Source organism: Panulirus ornatus, chromosome 50, assembly GCF_036320965.1.
Source record: "Panulirus ornatus isolate Po-2019 chromosome 50, ASM3632096v1, whole genome shotgun sequence".
Lineage (NCBI taxonomy): Eukaryota > Metazoa > Arthropoda > Malacostraca > Decapoda > Palinuridae > Panulirus > Panulirus ornatus.
Window position 1 is genome coordinate 13,570,313 of NC_092273.1, and position 19,418 is coordinate 13,589,730.

The following is a 19,418-nucleotide window of genomic DNA, read 5'->3' on the forward strand; positions in this document are numbered from 1 at the left end:
AGTTAAGCTGTTTGAGGGGAGTATTGTAACGGCCAACCCTCAAGTGGCTGGCCTCCGCATTCCACTCAGAAACTATGGGAAGCAACAGCTCGATGGTGCTTCGGGTCAAAGCTTTTTTTTTTTTTGGTGGTGGTGGAGGGGAGGGGGATAAGCAACAGGCTCGTAAGAACAGTGGCCAAAATTATATATACCTCTAGCACTGAGAGAGAGAGAGAGAGAGAGAGAGAGAGAGAGAGAGAGAGAGAGAGAGAGAGAGAGAGAGAGAGAGAGAACGTCCCGAAAGGATTGGGTGAAGATTGGTGATGCCATGAGAATTAGTGAGATCATCAAGCTTTTGACCTTGGTTGAGGGAGAAATGGAGGAAGAGCCAGCCACTCTTGGTATGTGAGCAAATATAACCCCTGTAGACATGAAATAGCTGCTCGTGATTAAAATACATTAATTGTGGAATTTGCACCGCATTCCCAGCTTTTTGCAGTCTTTGTGATTTTAATTACATGGGGTTTCTTGGATAGATGTGTTTCAGTGATTATGTCCAACATATTTATCTTTTTATATGGTTGAATTATGCTGTTCTGAAACTGAACAGGGGGAAATAAATTATTCTTAAAGATACAGGGAGAAATTGTATTGAAGCACAACTGAATTAAAATTTCTGAAATGCTACACAGGTCTGAACTGAAAGAGGAAATATACTCAATATGAGAAAGAGAATTAGTAATAGAGTAGGGAGTGTAGGGAAGATGAGTTGAAGTATGTAAAGTGGAATGATCAGCATAAGACAGAATATGGTAAAAAGTAGAAGAGAGAAAATCATTTATTGAGAGAAGCGAGATAGTAAAAGGACAGAACCCTGTGGAACACAACTATTGATTGGGTAGGTAGGGGAAGTTGCTTCATTAGTGGCTACTGCAGCAGAATGGCCAGAAGACACTCTGCACTGAGGAACAAAGTTAAGCAGAAACACTAAAGGAAGGGGAGTTTAAAAACCAAGAACCCAGTCAAATATTTTGGAGATAACAAGGGATATGAGAGAAGAGGAGCAGAAATGAATCACACAGTAAAGCTGGCTAGTTGAACTAGCACTGCAAAATCTATAGTGATAATGAGAAAGAAGGAAACAGTATTCAAAGTGTTTTGAGAAAGTGGGAGTTTAGGAGAGTTTCGAAGACATGGGAGATAGTAAAAGTGAGAGCAACTTGGTAATAGTAGGAAAGGTTAGAGAAGTGTCCGTTTTAGTCATAGGCTACACTAACACATGCTTCTAATAGGAAGGAAAAGTTTGAGTTTTTAGACAGGTGAAATAGATGAACAAGGATCATAGCTAGCTCAGAGGCACACTCCTTTAAGACTTCAAGAGGTATGCCATCTACTTTCATCTGTTTCTTGTCCCAGTGCTTGTCTCTACATGTGATTATATTCATGGCATATTTTGCTATTACAGATTTCAAATTATTAATCTTATGACAACAGTAATTATTATCATCAGTATTAAGTCTACATTTTTGTTTACACATTACTATTACAATTATCTTTTTATATTTGTTCACCATTTTCTGTATTAGCAAGGTACTTTATTATTATTATCATTATTATTATCATATATTACTATTTTATTAATTTCATTATACTTAATCTCTGTTTCCCGTATCAGCAAGGTAGCCCAATGAAAAAGACGAGGAATGGCCCAACCACCTACATACACATTAATATACATAAATGGCAATACACACACATATACATACATGCACATTTCAACAGATACATACGTATATATATACACATATATACACATGTGTACGTGTAGGAAGAGAGGAAAGTGATTGGTTCTCAGTGAATGTAGGTTTGCGGCAGGGGTGTGTGATGTCTCCATGGTTGTTTAATTTGTATATGGATGGGGTTGTAAAGGAGGTAAATGCAAGAGTCCTGGAAAGAGGGGCAAGTATGAAGTCTGTTGGGGATGAGAGAGCTTGGGAAGTGAGTCAATTGTTGTTCGCTGATGATACAGCGCTGGTGGCTGATTCATGTGAGAAACTGCAGAAGCTGGTGACTGAGTTTGGTAAAGTGTGTGGAAGAAGAAAGTTGAGAGTAAATGTGAATAAGAGCAAGGTTATTAGGTACAGTAGGGGTGAGGGTCAAGTCAATTGGGAGGTGAGTTTGAATGGAGAAAAACTGGAGGAAGTGAAGTGTTTTAGATATCTGGGAGTGGATCTGTCAGCGGATGGAACCATGGAAGCGGAAGTGGATCATAGGGTGGGGGAGGGGGCGAAAATTTTGGGAGCCTTGAAAAATGTGTGGAAGTCGAGAACATTATCTCGGAAAGCAAAAATGGGTATGTTTGAGGGAATAGTGGTTCCAACAATGCTGTATGGTTGCGAGGCGTGGGCTATGGATAGAGATGTGCGCAGGAGGATGGATGTGCTGGAAATGAGATGTTTGAGGACAATGTGTGGTGTGAGGTGGTTTGATCGAGTAAGTAACGTAAGGGTAAGAGAGATGTGTGGAAATAAAAAGAGCGTGGTTGAGAGAGCAGAAGAGGGTGTTTTGAAATGGTTTGGGCACATGGAGAGAATGAGTGAGGAGAGATTGACCAAGAGGATATATGTGTCGGAGGTGGAGGGAACGAGGAGAAGAGGGAGACCAAATTGGAGGTGGAAAGATGGAGTGAAAAAGATTTTGTGTGATCGGGGCCTGAACATGCAGGAGGGTGAAAGGAGGGCAAGGAATAGAGTGAATTGGAGTCATGTGGTATACAGGGGTTGACGTGCTGTCAGTGGATTGAAGCAAGGCATGTGAAGCGTCTGGGGTAAACCATGGAAAGCTGTGTAGGTATGTATATTTGTGTGTGTGGACGTGTGTATGTACATGTGTATGGGGGGGGGGGTTGGGCCATTTCTTTCGTCTGTTTCCTTGCGCTACCTCGCAAACGCGGGAGACAGCGACAAAGTATAAAAAAAAAAAAAAAAAAAAAAATATATACACATGTACATATTCATACTTGCTGCCTTCATCTATTCCTGTCACACGTGAAATAGCATCCTCCACCCAAGGTAGGTAGTGTCAGGAAAAGACAAAAAAGTTCACACTCAGTTTATAGCTGTCATGTGTAATGCACCGAAACCACAGTTCCCTTTCCACATACAGGCCCCACAGACTTTTCCATGGTTTACCCCAGATGATTCACATGCCCTGGTTCACTCCATTAACAGCATGTCGACCTGGTATACCACATCATTTCAATTCACTCTATTACTTGCACACCTTTCACACTCCTGTATGTTCAGGCCCCAGTCACTCAAAATCTTATTCATTCCCTCCTTCCACCTCCAATTTGGTCTCCCACTTCTCCTTGTTTCTTCCACCTCTGAGACATATATCCTCTTGGTCAATCTTTCCTTACTTCTTTCCATGTGTCCAAACCATTTCAACACACCCTCTTTTGCTCTCTCAACCACACTCTTTATATTACCACACATCCCTCTTACCCTTTCATTACTTACTTGATCAAACCACCTCACACAACATAGTCCTCAAACATTTCATTTCCAACACATCCACTCTCCTCCACACAACCCTATTTATAGCCCATGCCTCGCAACCATATAACATTGTTGGAACCACTCTTCCTTCAAACATACCCATATTTGCTCAACGAGATAACATTCTCTCCCTCCACACATTCTTCAACGCTCTCAGAACCTTCGCCCCCACCCCACCCTGTGACTCACTTCTGCTACCATGGTTCCATCTGCTGCTAAATCCACTCCCAGATATCTGAAACACTTCACTTCCTCCAGTCTTATTCCATTCAAACTTACCTCCCAATCAACTTGTCCCTCTGCCATACTGAACCTAATAACCTTGCTCTTATTCACATTTACTTTCAACTTTCTTCTTTTACACACTTTACCAAACTCAGTCACCAACCTCTGCAGTTTCTCTCCAGAATCAGCCACTAGCGCTTTATCATCTGTGAATAATAACTGATTCACTTCCCAAGCCCTTTCATCCACAACAGACTGCATACTTGCCCCTCTCTCCAAAACTCTTGCATTCACCTCCCTAACCACCCCATCCATAAACAAATTAAACAACCATGGAGACATCACGCACCCATGCCACAAACCGATATTCACTGGGAACCAATCACTTTCCTCCGTTCCTACTCATATACATGCCTTACATCCTTGTTAAAAACTTTTCACTTCCTCCAGCAACTTACCTCGCACACCATATACTCTTAAAACCTTCCACAATGCATCTCTATCAACCCTATTATATATATCTTTATTGTCATTATTAGGCAACCTTGAATGTAGCTTTAAAGCTACCATCATTTTGGTAACTTTCATGGTTGGATATAGTCCTCACAAACACTTCTTCCATTATATGACCCCTTACATTCTGCACAGAACTCCCATCCCCTAACCTCTTCCTTCTACATGGCACTCCCTTCCCCAGGCCTTTTGTGCTGCCATCCCCTGCCCTCCACCCCCTGTATGGCCCTGCATTCCACCAACCACATCCCCCTCACTTAACCCTGACTCACACCCCTTGCATTACATTCACAACCCTCAACTCTTATATCCCCTGTGGCATACTCCACTCCCCACACCTGCTTAACCCTTCTTTTCCAAAACCCCATTCCTTGCACTGCCCTCTCATCCACTGAGCCCCTCATACCTTGTATGACCTACCTCTTCCTAGACAACTACTCTTCATGGCCTTCCCTTGCCCTGACCTCCAAGCCTAGAACTACCCTTCCCTCTCAAAGGGAAAATAATACTGATAATACCATTCAAGTCAATTGATGAAAGTTAAAGGTATCACGTATAGAACTGTGTAAAAATCTTGACCACAGATGAGTGAAACAATATCTTTGTTGGTTTCTCTTACGTATAACCATCATTTCTCCTCTAATGCCACCAGCTTAGCTTATGGGAACACCATACATCACAAAATCAAATAAACCACAAAAACTCATTTAGATTATTAGCATTTGTTGTAATAAAAATGGCAGCTGTGGTATCTGGATTCTGTTTAAGGTTTTGATGGCTTTTTAACTTGGCAGACATAATATGAGAACTACAAATTCTTAAAGAATACATTTATAATAAGAAAAAGCTACAGCTTCAGGCAATGAATTTAGAGAAGATACATGTGGTATATAATCTATTGTTAAAGGGAGAGGAAAATAACATTTTTGTAAAAGGGTTTACTTAGCAATAAAAAAGTACATCTTAAACTGTAGTATGTATTGCTAGTACTTAAATATATACAGTATTATATTCTGTACATGTATAAATATTATTACACAAACAATGAATGATAACATTTTCAAACACTTATTTTTCTCTCCACTTTGAATATCAAGAGAATAACTATTATTAAAACTAACAACTGGGATGTATAACTGGGAGAGGCATGAAAATATACAGATATGTCAATTTCCATAAAGAGTTTTTGAAGGATGGTACAAGTAAAAACATATATATGAATTACATCCTTAAACTAGAGGCTCCCAAGAGCTTGTATCACTCATCTGGCTTCATCATGTGATTATTTTTACAAGATAGGCCTAACAGGCAAAATAGAGAAAAAGAAAAACCTACATGTCAAACAACTCATACAGTCAATATCTGAGCCAATTCTGTGATTATATGTTATGTACTAATAACTTTTTAGCTTTATTTGAAATCAAAGCAAATCTGCTGTTACACTATGGAGTTTTGGCCATTAAAGAAATTAATTGCAGTGGCTATCTTGGATACCATACACAATTCTGAAAAGGGACTGCACAAAAACCAATTGCACAAGTACAGTCCAAATTGGTCCAGTGCTTTTGAAGGATATTTTCCATTAAAGGTTTGGCAATAAGCCTTACTTGCATCTCAAATTTCAGCCAATTTTGCTATAAAAAAGTTATGGCTGTCTGAATATGTTTTTAGTAGCAGCAGCCATCATGGATGATGTTAGGATCTCTAGATACAAATTTGAAAACGGACTATCTATGGACTAACTCTGCTAAGGTTGGTTCAAATTTGCTATGGAGTTTCAGAGAAGTTTAAAATATTAGAAGTTAAAGGAGACAATACATTGACTTATGCCAAATGATGATGAAGACTCACAGGGCCTTTGCCCATGTAAGGTAAAACGAGATCAACAAAATAATTTTGAAAAATCCAAATTTTTTGCAAATCAATGACAAAACATGGGCTCACACTCAGTAACATCACCTATTATCCAGAAACACATTCAAAATACTTATGTCTGTTATAGGTGTCATATATAAATGTTTATGTTATTTGTTCTTCTGTTTCTAATGCTATCTTGCTATGGCAGAAAAGGGCAAGTAGATAAAAAAGTTATTTGTAGGTATTATTATTTGCTAATATGAATGATAAATGTTATTATCAAATATTGTGACAAATGGAATGGATAAACATTATTTTACAAAAAATGAATCAAAACCAAATATTCATATATTAACAAGAGATAGATCACGTTACCCTCCATTTAAAGTCCATAAAGCATTACCTCTTTCCCATGTCCTACATAACACACACTGTTACGAAAATTTCATAACAATGCCTTGCTTGTTCAGACATTCCTATGCATTACTACAGATTACAAAAATCTTGGTATACATCTTCCATTTGATGACAGCATTGGAAAATTTGACTGGCCCAAAATGTTAAACCATTTAATTCAAACATTCATCATTCAACAACTCAACAATACATTGAATACATTGAAACATATCTTAAATTTCCCAATGAAGTGAAGAGCTAATATTCAAATCATCTATATATTAGACCATGGAGGTGTCATTGGCTGGGGGTTCTGGAGGTAAGACATCACAACGGCAGATATGGAAAGCCTGCAATGTAAAAACAAAAGAAATATGTGTACAGTACAAATAAAATGATCTGGGAAGTCTTTTCTTACATTAGTTATGAAAAGTCAAGAAACTGCTTTAGATCCCTGAAAAATATTGTGTCAAAAAGGCCATACCCTAGACAATAATTTTTCTAATGAATGAACTGGGAAACTGAACTGGCTCTGAACAAATAAAAACAGATTCCCTCAAGAATAATTTGCCACAGATGGTAACCCAAAACATAGGATGAATCACTGGAGGTGCCTGGAAGCCTCAGTAACCCACTAATGACCATGGTGCACCTAGTATTTGGGAAATAGTTCAAGCAGAGCACTCACTGCAACCCATAGTTCCCATCAGTGCACCCACACCACCAATACACAGGATAAACCATTCTGGTAAAAAATACCTAAGCTTCAAAAGCTTAACTTTTAATTCATAAGAAAACAAAAATGGCTTTCATGGTTTGTCTGCTCTTAATCAGTTACATAAAAAAAACACGAAATGTAAGTAAATATAAACTTGTGTACTTCGGATTGGCAGATCTTGTAATGTATAAATATACAGTATACTGTGCTTGTGCTTTTCCTAAACTAGGTATGTTTAATCTCAATTCTTTCAAAAAAGTTTCTATACTGCTTGTGCACCTCCGTGAAAAGAAAAGAAAGCTATGTTTAGCACAATGGGAGGCCAAAAAATCAATTGCACATTGAAAGACTGATGTCATCATTACACAGTGATCTTAGGTGGATAAATGAATTCTATCTGTCAAACTGTCATAATGACATGGCCTTCCATCAGTATGGCCCATTTTGTTGTGTGTGTATGGTGACTGCATGGTGTCTATTGACAAAAATGCTTTAGCATATAATTCTTATCATTAATATGAATACCAATTATCCCTGGGGGTGGGAGAAAGAATACTTCCCATGTATTCCTTGCATGCCGTAAAAGGTGACTGAAAGGGAGGAAGCAGGGGCTGGAAAACCTCCCCTCTTGTTTGCACTTTTCAAAAAGAAGGAACAGAGGAGGGGGCCAAGCGAGGTTATTCCCTCTAAGGCTCAGTCCTCTGTTCTTAACTTTACCTCACTAACACGGGAAATGATGAACATGTATGAAAAATGAATACTAATATATAGGTGATTTAAAAGTGATGTATATGTGATCTGTAGAGAGAACAGATAGTGTGTAAGTAGGTCGCAAAAGAAGAAAAATTTAGCATAAATTTTCAACAAGTTGGCCTGCAAGGTTTGCAACAAAATACATTTTTCAAACCCCATCTAACTTGGTGTAGAAGATGTTTCATATAAGAGTTTCTTGGTTTATTAAGAAATATTGCAAATGAAAATGGGATTCTTTTTAACTGAAAAAGCATGGGATCAAAATCTGTGGTTCTTTTATGCACACTGGAGACCATGTAAATTTCTTATACTAAACTCTTATGCAAAACCATGAACATATTAAACTCTTATTAAGTAAAACCATAAACATATTAAACTCTTATTATGTAAAACCATGAACATATTAAACTGCTATTTATTGGTTGTGAGTGGTGGGATGAAGAAGTTGTTAGTGAGAGAAAAGAGAGGCGATTGGAATGCAAAGGACTGGAAGATGTATAAATGAAAGTGGCAGGAGGACAAGAGGAACATGCAAGGGTTGAAAAAAAGGCAAATGAGACATGGGGTGAAAGAATATCATTAAACTTTAAGGAGAATAAAAAGATGTTTTGGAACGTGTGTAAGAAAAGAGAACAAATGGGAACATCAGTGAAGGGGGCAAGGAGGGGGAGTAATAACAAGCAGTGATGAAGTGAGATGGAGTGACTTTTCTGAACGTTTGTTGAATGTGTTTGATGATAAGAGTGGCAGATGTAGGGTGTTTTAGTCAGGGTGGTGTACGAAGCTAGAGGCTCAGGGAGAATGGTTCGGTTAATATAGAAGGGGTAGTGAAAGCTTTGCAGAAAATGAAATCTGGCAAGGCAGCGGGTTTGGATGGTATTGCAGTTGAACCTATTAAGAAAGGGGGTGACTGTGTCGTTGATTGGTTGGTAAGGATATTCAATGTATGTATATATCATGGTGAGGTCCCTGAGGATTGGCAGAATGCATGGATAGTGCCTTGGAAAAAGGCAAAGGGGATAAAGGTGAGTGTTTAAACTACAGAGGCATAAGTTTATTGAGTATTCCTGGGAAATTATATGGGAAGGCATGTGCAGAGCATCGGACTGGGGAAGAGCATGTGGTTTCAAAAGTGGCAGAGGATCAGTGGAGCAGGAGTTTGCTATGAAGAATGTGTGTGAGAAATACTTAGAAAAACAGATGGATTTGTATGTAGCATTTACAGATCTGGAGAAGGCATATGATAGGATTGATAGAGATGCTTTGTGGAAGGCCTAAAAAGTTTATTGTGTGGGAGGTAAGCTGTTTCAAGCCCTGAAAATTTTTACCAAGGACGTAAGGCATGTGTACATGAAGGAAGAGAGGAGAGTGATTGGTTCCCAGTGAAGGTCAGTCTGTGGCAGGGGTGTTACATCCCCATGGTTGTTTAATTTGTTTAAGGATGGGGGCGATTAGGGAGGTAAATGCAAGAGTTTTGGTGAAAGGGGGTGAGTATGAAGTCTGTTGGGGATGAAAGGGCCTGGGAAGTGAGTCAGTTGTTGTTTGCCAATGATACAGCTCTGGTGGCTGATTCACGGAAGAAACTGCAGCAATTGGTGACTGAGTCTGGAAAAGTGTTTGAAAGGAGAAAGTTGAGAGTAAATGCAAATAAGAGCAAGGTTACTAGGTTCAGTAGTGTTGAGAGATAAGTTGATTGGGATGAAAGTTTGAATGGAGAAAAATTGGAGGAAGTGAAGTGTTTTAGATATCTAGGAGTTAACTTGGCAGCAAATGGAACCATGGAAACAGAAGTGAGTCACTGGGTGGGGGATGGGGGCAAAGGTTTTGGGGGCGATGAAGAATGTGTGGAAGAAGAGAACGTTACCTCGGAGAGCAAAAATGGGTATGTTTGAAGGAACAGTATTTCCAACAATATTATATGGTTGCAAGGCATGGGCTATGGAGAGGGTTGTACGGAGGAGGGTGGATGTGTTGGAAATGAAATGTTTGAGGATAATATGTGGTGTGAAGTGGTTTGATCGACTATGTAATGAAAGGGTAAGAGAGATGTGTGAAAATAGAGCAGCAGAGGGTGTCTTGAAATGGTTCCGACATATGGAGAGAATGAGTGAGGAAAGATCAACAAAGGATATATGTGTCAGAGGTGGAGGGAACAAGAAGTGGGAGACCAAACTGGAGGTGAAAGGATGGAGTGAAAACTGGAATGACGTGGAATGAACTGGAATGACGTGGTATATCAGGGTTGAAGTGCTATCAATGGACTGAAGCAGGGCATGTGAAACATCTGGGATAAACCATGGAAAGGTCTGTGGGACCTTGATGTGCATAGGGAGCTGTGGTTTTGGTGCATTACACATGAAAACTAGAGACTGAGTGTGAATGAATGTGGCCTTTTTTTCTGTTTGTTTTCCTGGCACTACCTCGCCAAAGTAGGAGGTAGTGATCCTATTTCCAGTGGGACGGGGTAGCGACAGGAATGGATGAAGGCAAGCAAGTATGAATATGTACATGTATGTATATGCCTGTCTATGTATATGTGTATATGTTGATATGCATATGTGTATATACTGATATGTATATGTGTTGATGTATGTATATGTTCATGTATGTATTTTTTTCATTCTCATTTTACTATACTTTGTCGCTGTCTCCCACGTTAGCGAGGTAGTGCAAGGAAACAGACAAAAGAATAGCCCAACCCACCCACATACACATGTATATACATACACGTCCACACACGCACATATACATACCTCTACATCTCAAAGTATACATATATATACACACATATACACATATACATATATATACACATGTACATAATTCATACTGACTGCCCTTATTCATTCCTGTCGCGTGTATGCACGTTTATATGCATATATATATATGCATATATATATGTGTGTATGTGAGTGGATGGACCATTCTTTGTCTGTTTCCTGGTGCTACCTTGCTGAAGCAGGAAATGGCAATCATGTACAATAAAAAATATAAAAAATAATTAAACTCTTATTATGAAAAACCATGAACATATTAAACTCTGATTATGTAAAACCATGAACATATTAAACTCTTATCATGTAAAACCACGAACACTATAAACTCTTATTATGTTAAACCATGAACAAAATTGTGATATTAAATTGTTTAGATAGACGAATGTCTCACAAATCAAATGGCACAAAGTTGTGCATATATTATAACTTCTTTTTTTTTTTTTTTTTTTTTTTTTTTTTATACTTTGTCGCTGTCTCCCGCGTATGCGAGGTAGCGCAAGGAAACAGACGAAAGAAATGGCCCAACCCCCCCCCCATACACATGTACATACACACGTCCACACACGCAAATATACATACCTACACAGCTTTCCATGGTTTACCCCAGACGCTTCACATGCCTTGATTCACTCCACTGACAGCACGTCAACCCCTGTATACCACATCACTCCAATTCACTCTATTCCTTGCCCTCCTTTCACCCTCCTGCATGTTCAGGCCCCGATCACACAAAATCTTTTTCACTCCATCTTTCCACCTCCAATTTGGTCTCCCTCTTCTCCTCGTTCCCTCCACCTCCGACACATATATCCTCTTGGTCAATCTTTCCTCACTCATTCTCTCCATGTGCCCAAACCATTTCAAAACACCCTCTTCTGCTCTCTCAACCACGCTCTTTTTATTTCCACACATCTCTCTTACCCTTACGTTACTTACTCGATCAAACCACCTCACACCACACATTGTCCTCAAACATCTCATTTCCAGCACATCCACTTCTACTTGCAGAAAAAAAATAACAAATTGGGTAAAAAAAGAAGCAAAAGATGGAATTGTGTCACTATTTGCATTACATGGCAGCTTAGAAGTGAAGCAAGGGGATTGAGTGCCCATTAGTCACAAAGTATGACCATAGTTATTATCAAATTATTGTCTCAAAATGGCAATTCCTGCTGAAGGAGGAATACCATACCTCATAACTTTCCTTTACTCTATGTAATCTGTCATTTTAAAGGGCTTCCAAATTGCATCTAGCTGGCCATTTTCATCTAACAATCTTAATTCTGCATATATAATCATGGTGGGGTATAACTCAGATATATCAAAATACAAATGAACACGAAAGATTCAGGTCTGATCCCACATTAAAACTTGAGGGTTAGTACCTTATGCTCTTTTCTCTTAACTCTTTATATGTATAATCTAGGGTGCCAGGACTCAGCCATACTTATAAGAATTGCTTTGTCCCATCCTCATTTTAACTGGAAGGCATACTTTATTGGTATGTAAAGGTGTCACATTCCACAAGCAACTATAACTAGTACAAGAAAAAAAATCCTATGTTGTCATTTACCCATACATGATGGGGTAGTGTGACTGTCAATGTGGAAAGTCTATGTTTACTTGTATGGGATGCTTTTTCCTATTGTCATTTAAAATGTATGGCACATTTAACTGATATGTAAACATGCCTTATGTCACAAGCAATTACAATTAGCATTGGGAAAGAATTCTTGTGAGTGAGTTACCCATATAAAACACAGGGAGAAAGGTATGGCTTTGAAATGTACACCAAATTTAAATGCCTGTACAGCAACAAAATATGGTTAATATCCTATTTTTTTGTGTTTTCATCTTGATATATTCTATAAATTAATGACTACAACAGCTTTTTGAAATTTTTGATAACCCTCCAACCTAAGGAATCCCCTTAATTTTCATGGCTTCATCCTGAAAGGATTAAAGGAATCCTTTATCATCTTCAGTAACTGCACTTATAATACTGCTCAATCAATTTATTAATAAGAAATATATTATTCAATATACTCAAATCAGGAAAAGACAAATGAAATTTTACCCAAACATTCTGGTTACCAGAAGCCGATTACAGATATCATACATCTAACAACTATATCACACGAAAGTCTTACATGAAGCTGCTGAGCATCTGCTTAGTGTCATCATTTACTCTGGAGTTGGCAAAACTGATGCATGAACAGTATAGTGCCACCCAAGCACACCACTTCAACTGTAAGGAAAATAATATGGAGTAAATTACTTTTCTTACTAAATAACACAGAAAATTAATAAATATACAGTGTCATACAGCTCCCCTAAGAGAAATTTGTTCTCCATATAAAATCAAACATACAAAAAGCTGTGTAACAAAGTGATCGAAAACCAATTTATAAAAAAAAATAATGTGTGAATATAAATAATGTGTTTAATAAGAAAGAAACCAATCTGGATATTTGGTGAAAAATTTCTCCATACACTGGTAGAAAAGTCAAGACACTCACTACAATCTTTGTTTCCATTCTCTAAGGCAACTGTGCACCCAATGCCATAATCTGCATCAGTTTAGTCTTCATTGCTCTCTCTACAGCTATTCCCTGTTTGTATCTAGAGAACATTTTAAACCCATCATACCTGGAAAATGGCATATAAGTGTGAGTGTAGGTAAAACATCAATGGTGCCCAAGAAAGTGGTTAATATAAACCTAACAATGTGTGTGATATACAAGGTTAAGGAAGGTGAGATTCCGGAATATATGGATGAGGCACCTGGATTAGCTACCTCTACCAGTAAAACAAAAAGTGATGAAAAATAAAAAATTATCAGCCAGCCCACCATGTCGTTAGATGCAACAGAGGTGTCCACACATGGAATATTCTGCTGGAGACAATGGAAAGTGTATAGTCCTGTGAGAGCACGGCAGAGGCGATCAATGATACAGCAAGCTAAAACAAACTTGTGAATGTTGAATTTATTTTCATTTGGTATTCTTAAGAACAATAACCATTACTACCACCCAAGGAAGCAATTCTACAGCACTTGTTCCACAAGAAGACATCTCTATCTTTCTATCTATATCTCTGATGTCTGTTCCCTCCTGAAACTCCATAAAGGGGGTGGCCATGACAACACAGTCTCCATAACTAGCGAACTCTTAAGAGTTGCTTCTTATCCACTGGTAGAGGCCAACTCTTGTGCAGTGTTTGCAAAGGTTCCGATATAATGTTTCTCAGTACATATTTCTATGAAAAGGTCCTGATATCAAGACTTGAAGAAATATGGACTCCTTTGTGTCCTTTGATGAGACTGTACTTCCAATGATACAACCTCATCAAAGGTAACTTTTCCCTTGCAGTTAACCGTGAGTCAGCAGAGTCCAGTAACACCTACATCATATATATATGGAGGAAGTGAAGTGTTTTAGATATCTGGGAGTGGATTTGGCAGCGGATGGAACCATGGAAGCGGAGGTGAATCATAGGGTGGGGGAGGGGGTGAAAATTCTGGGAGCCTTGAAGAATGTGTGGAAGTCGAGAACATTATCTCGGAAAGCAAAAATGGGTATGTTTGAAGGAATAGTGGTTCCAACAATGTTGTATGGTTGCGAGGCGTGGGCTATGGATAGAGTTGTGCGCAGGAGGGTGGATGTGCTGGAAATGAGATGTCTGAGGACAATATGTGATGTGAGGTGGTTTGATCGAGTAAGTAATAATAGGGTAAGAGAGATGTGTGGTGATAAAAAGAGTGTGGTTGAGAGAGCAGAAGAGAGTGTTTTGAAATGGTTTGGTCACATGGAGAGAATGAGTGAGGAAAGATTGACCAAGAGGATATATGTGTCAGAGGTGGAGGGAACGAGGAGAAGTGGGAGACCAAATTGGAGGTGGAAAGATGGAGTGAAAAAGATTTTGAGTGATCGGGGCCTGAACATGCAGGAGGGTGAAAGGCGTGCAAGAAATAGAGTGAATTGGAACGATGTGGTATACCGGGGTCGACGTGCTATCAATGGATTGAACCAGGGCGTGTGAAGCGTCTGAGGTAAACCATGGAAAGTTCTGTGGGGCCTGGATGTGGAAAGGGAGCTGTGGTTTCACTGCATTATTACATAACAGCTAGAGACTAAGTGTGAACGAATGGGGCCTATGTTGTCTTTAGCACTACCTCGCACACATGAGGGGGGAGGGGGTTGTTATTCCATGTGTGGCGAGGTGGCGATGGGAATGAATAAAGGCAGACAGTATGAATTATGTACATGTGTATATATGCATATGTCTGTGTGTATATATATGTATACATTGAGATGTATAGGTATGTATATTTGCGTGTGTGGATGTGTATGTATAAACATGTGTATGTGGGTGGGTTGGGCCATTCTTTCGTCTGTTTCCTTGTGCTACCTAGTTAATGCGGGAGACAGCGACAAAGAAAAATAAAATAAAATAAAATATATATATATATATGAGTGTCGTAAAAGGCAACTAAAAGGGGAGGGAGTGGGGGGGCTGGAAATCCTCCCCTCTAGTTTTTATTTTCCAAAAGAAGGAACAGAGAAGGGGGTCAAGTGAGGATTTTTCCTCCTTGGCACAGTCCTCTGTTCTTAATGCTTGTTAAAACTTGTTAACACGGAAAATGGTGAATATGTATAAAATATATATATATATATATATATATATATATATATATATATATATATATATATATATATATATATATATACACTGACAAAAAAGTTATATGTATCAGAGGTGAAGGGAAGAAGGAGAAGCAGGAGACCAAATTGGAGGAGGAAGGATGGACTGAAAAGGATTTTGAGCAATCAGGGCCTGAACATACAGCAGGGTGAGGGGTGTGCAAGGAATGGATTGAATTGGAACGATGTGGTATACCAGGTCAATGTGTTGTCAATGGACTGAATCAGGGCATGTGAAGCATCTTGGGTAAACCATGGAAAGGTCTGTGGGGCCTGGATGTGGATAGGGAGCTGTGGTTTTGGTGCATTACACATGACAGCTAGAGACCAAGTGTGAATGACTGTGGCCTTTTTTTGTCTATTTTCCTGGTGCTACCTCACTGTAGCGGGGAGGTAGCGATGCAGTTTCCTATGGGGTGGGTTAGCGAAAGAAATGGATGAAGGCAAGCAAGTATGAATACGTACATGTGTATATATGTATTTGTCTGTGTGTATACATATATGTTATACATATGTATGTATATGTGCAGGTAAGGGCAATTGTGTTTAAGTTTAAGGTTACATTCAATTTACTCTCAGAAGTAACCATAAAAACTTGAAGGTATGCTTTATCATAAACAACCAATGAAATATTCACAAATCTCATCTTCCTTACTAATCTATCACTTACCCTCATCATGAGTCCACACATGCTGAATATCATGCCGAGTACATTCATGTAGTCAGTTGTTGGATCTTCACCAGGAGCCCCAGGAGTTCCCTGTGCTGGAGGTTTGTACCTGTCAATAATGATCTTCTTTGAGAGATCACATCTAATATCAAGTCATTATGATAATATCAAATGACAGTGATAAAACCAGTACTGCAAAACAGCACAAGGTGACAGGTTCACCACTTATGATTGCAAAATGATGGGTGTGCAGAAGATCTACTGTGCAGTAATTCAAAGTAGCTGCAATCAAAAAACTACAGCATTCAAATACAAGATTTCCGTACCATTCACAGTTCTCCTAAATGCAAACATACCCCCTCCAGATTCCTGAAACTCATTGTTCTGAAAGGAAGAAAAACTTACCATGAAATTAAAACCTCTATTAATGAAAGAGAAAAGATATACAGTATTAGATTTTCACTAAACTATGAAACTATGTCCAGCATGGGTCACATGAGAAAAGCTACCTTTGCTTTGTTCGACAACTGGTTTTGGGAATCAAATCTCTGACCATGGTATTCTTCTAGGGTAATCAAAGGTTTTGCAAAACAAAGGTTATATTCTGATGATTTAAATAATTACTGAGATAATCTCACAAATCATTTTTGCTTTATCACATCAATGGCCCAAACAATATTGGCAAAATATAGATGACAAAGAAACAAGGACTGCTATGTGCATCAAATATGTTGGTTCACTCCAAACTCCTACCACATGAATAAAGCTGAACAACGTGTTAAATTTCTGTAAATATGCTAAAATCCAACTCTGTATGAGGCATGGCAAATTGTTCCAATCACAAGAGGGATGCCTTTAGCATCTGCAAGGCATTTGCTTTGGCCTCGCACCTTTGCACATGACTGTCCCGTGGACTGCTGTAATAAAACATCTAACTGGCACTTTTCATATTTTACTGAGCTTTACTTGGTTTGCACACAGACCCCCTTAGGCAGTAATTTGATCCTTTCATATCTGTAGACATCTGAACTCACCTAACACACTTGCAGGTCTTAGATTCATTTGTGTTCAATTTTCAAATGTTACAATGCTTAATACAAAGGAAAATTTGCCCTTGCTTGAATTCACTAGCAAATTGTCTTTTTTAAAGCTTTGTTCAATTTTCAAACTGATTTACACTTCAAGTGAAGCTCTTTAGAATCTGATGAAAGCATTAGGTGGATGTTTTGTTGCTGCTGTCGTAGGACAGCAGGACAGTTATTTGTAAATGTCCTCACACATAGCATGTGGACATCTGCAACTTACTCCTGCTCCATCTGATGAATTCTAGTGGAAGTGGTACTAATCTATTCCTTCCACTCTGAACACTTAGTAAAGAATAATTTTTAACATAACACTTCCTTCAAATTCAAAGCCCTGCCCAACTTCTAAGGACTTTACCTTGCAGAAGGAAAGGCTACAAGTAATAACCCACAATATACATCAACTCTACAGAGTGTAGAATGCAATGAATCCAATGATACTACTTCAATCAAAACTCATCAACTATACATTATGCATCTGCTCTCTGATTCATTAGCGATATTTGCTTCATGTGCTTGTCTCGTATTGATGTATAATATCAAAGACTATAAGGAAAACGTTATAATATGGATGTAAAAAGGGTGTGTTATAGTATGGTATGCTATTATACTATGCTGTACTGAGGATAAATTTACATTAATTTGGTTAATACAGGTATGCGCTAAATTTAACATAAATTCCTTGTTATCATTCCCAAAATTTCTGTCATCAATCAAAGTCCCGCCTACTTTGTTCGTAATTATCCCTGTGATACTAAAAAAAAAAGTAATGACCAGTTCCCCGTGTCTAAATCAATTGTATTTGATGAAAGGAATCCATTATATGCATTTTACCTAAAGCCCCCGAGTTATTCCTGTGGTGCCTCTAAACAGGAACATTACCCACATCTATTATTAACTTTTTTTTTGTACACAAAATCTACATCACTTTTGAAAGTAGGAAGAAAACTGAAATATATATGCATGTTGCCATCTCGTCAGGTCCGTGCTCCCACTTCCCTTGACCATAATTACGTTTAGAAAACATATAAAGCTTTCCATGCGGTTAAGATGATAAGGTATTACCTCATAATTTTATCTGATCTCCTTGGATCCGAACTGCTATTTGACATCTGCATTTTTTCTTGGCGAAAGGCAACTTTTCGTACGTGTAACAGACACTCCAATCGTCTGCTGTTGACGTTCCTCAGCTGACAACACGACGATGGTTCTTTACTTCTTTTCTAAGGGATAACTATACGATATATATATATATATATATATATATATATATATATATATATATATATATATATATATATATATATATGTATATATATGGATAACCGCACTTCAGTTGTAATGGTTTATTGAAATTCCTACAGAGAGCGCTACTGTCTCTACATGGAAATAGGTCATACAGATCGTGGTCTTTATATATATATGTGTATACATACATATATATATATATATATATATATATATATATATATATATATATATATATATATAATATATATATATATATATATATATATATATATATATATATATATATATATATTTTTTTTTTTTTTTTTTATACTATTTGCCATTTCCCGCGTTAGCGAGGTAGCGTTAAGAACAGAGAACTGGGCCTTAGAGGGAATATCCTCACCTGACCCCCTTCTCTGTTCCTTCTTTTGGAAAAAAAAAAAAAAAAAAAAAAAAAAAAACAAGAAAGGGGAGGATTTCCAGCCACCCGCTCCCTCCCCTTTTAGTCGCCTTCTACGACACGCAGGGAATACGTGGGAAGTATTCTTTCTCCCCTATCCCCAGGGATAATATATATATATATATATATTGTCGCTGTCTCCCGCGTTAGCGAGGTAGCGCAAGGAAACAGACGAAAGAATGGCCCAACCTACCCACATACACATGTATATACATACACGTCCAGACACAGCACATATAAATACCTATACATCTCAACGTATACATATATATACAAACACAAACATATACATATATACACATGTACATAATTCATATTGTCTGCCCTTATTCATTCTTGTCACCACCCCGCTACACATGAAATGACAACCCCCTCCCCGCATGTGCGCAAGGTAGCGGTGAGAAAAGACAACAAAGGCCACATTCGTTCACACTGTCTCTAGCTGTCATGTATAATGCACCGAAACAACAGCTCCCTTTCCACATCCAGGCC

At 38.3% G+C, this 19,418-nt stretch overlaps 1 protein-coding gene across 1 annotated transcript; it reads right to left on the reverse strand.

The window, feature by feature from the left end:
• Positions 1-5,200: 5,200 nt before the first annotated feature.
• On the reverse strand, positions 5,201-18,433 carry LOC139764609 (protein Asterix). The gene is made up of 4 exons (XM_071691452.1): positions 18,299-18,433; positions 16,152-16,260; positions 12,929-13,026; positions 5,201-6,880 (listed from the first exon to the last, which is right to left on the reverse strand). Exons 1-4 carry the CDS (start codon positions 18,349-18,351, stop codon positions 6,805-6,807), a joined length of 336 nt encoding a protein of 111 aa, XP_071547553.1. The 5' UTR covers positions 18,352-18,433; the 3' UTR covers positions 5,201-6,804.
• Positions 18,434-19,418: the final 985 nt, after the last annotated feature.

Bases quoted from the DNA above. Each gene is read 5' to 3' on its own strand.
- LOC139764609 (XM_071691452.1), bottom strand. From the start codon at position 18,351: ATGCAGATGTCAAATAGCAGTTCGGATCCAAGGAGATCAGATAAAATT. The intron at 16,261-18,298 runs GTAATACCTTAT...CATTATTGACAG, and splicing joins AGATCAGATAAAATTATGAG to GTACAAACCTCCAGCACAGG. The intron at 13,027-16,151 runs GTAAGTGATAGA...TTTTCCTTACAG, and splicing joins TGTGTGGACTCATGATGAGG to TTGAAGTGGTGTGCTTGGGT.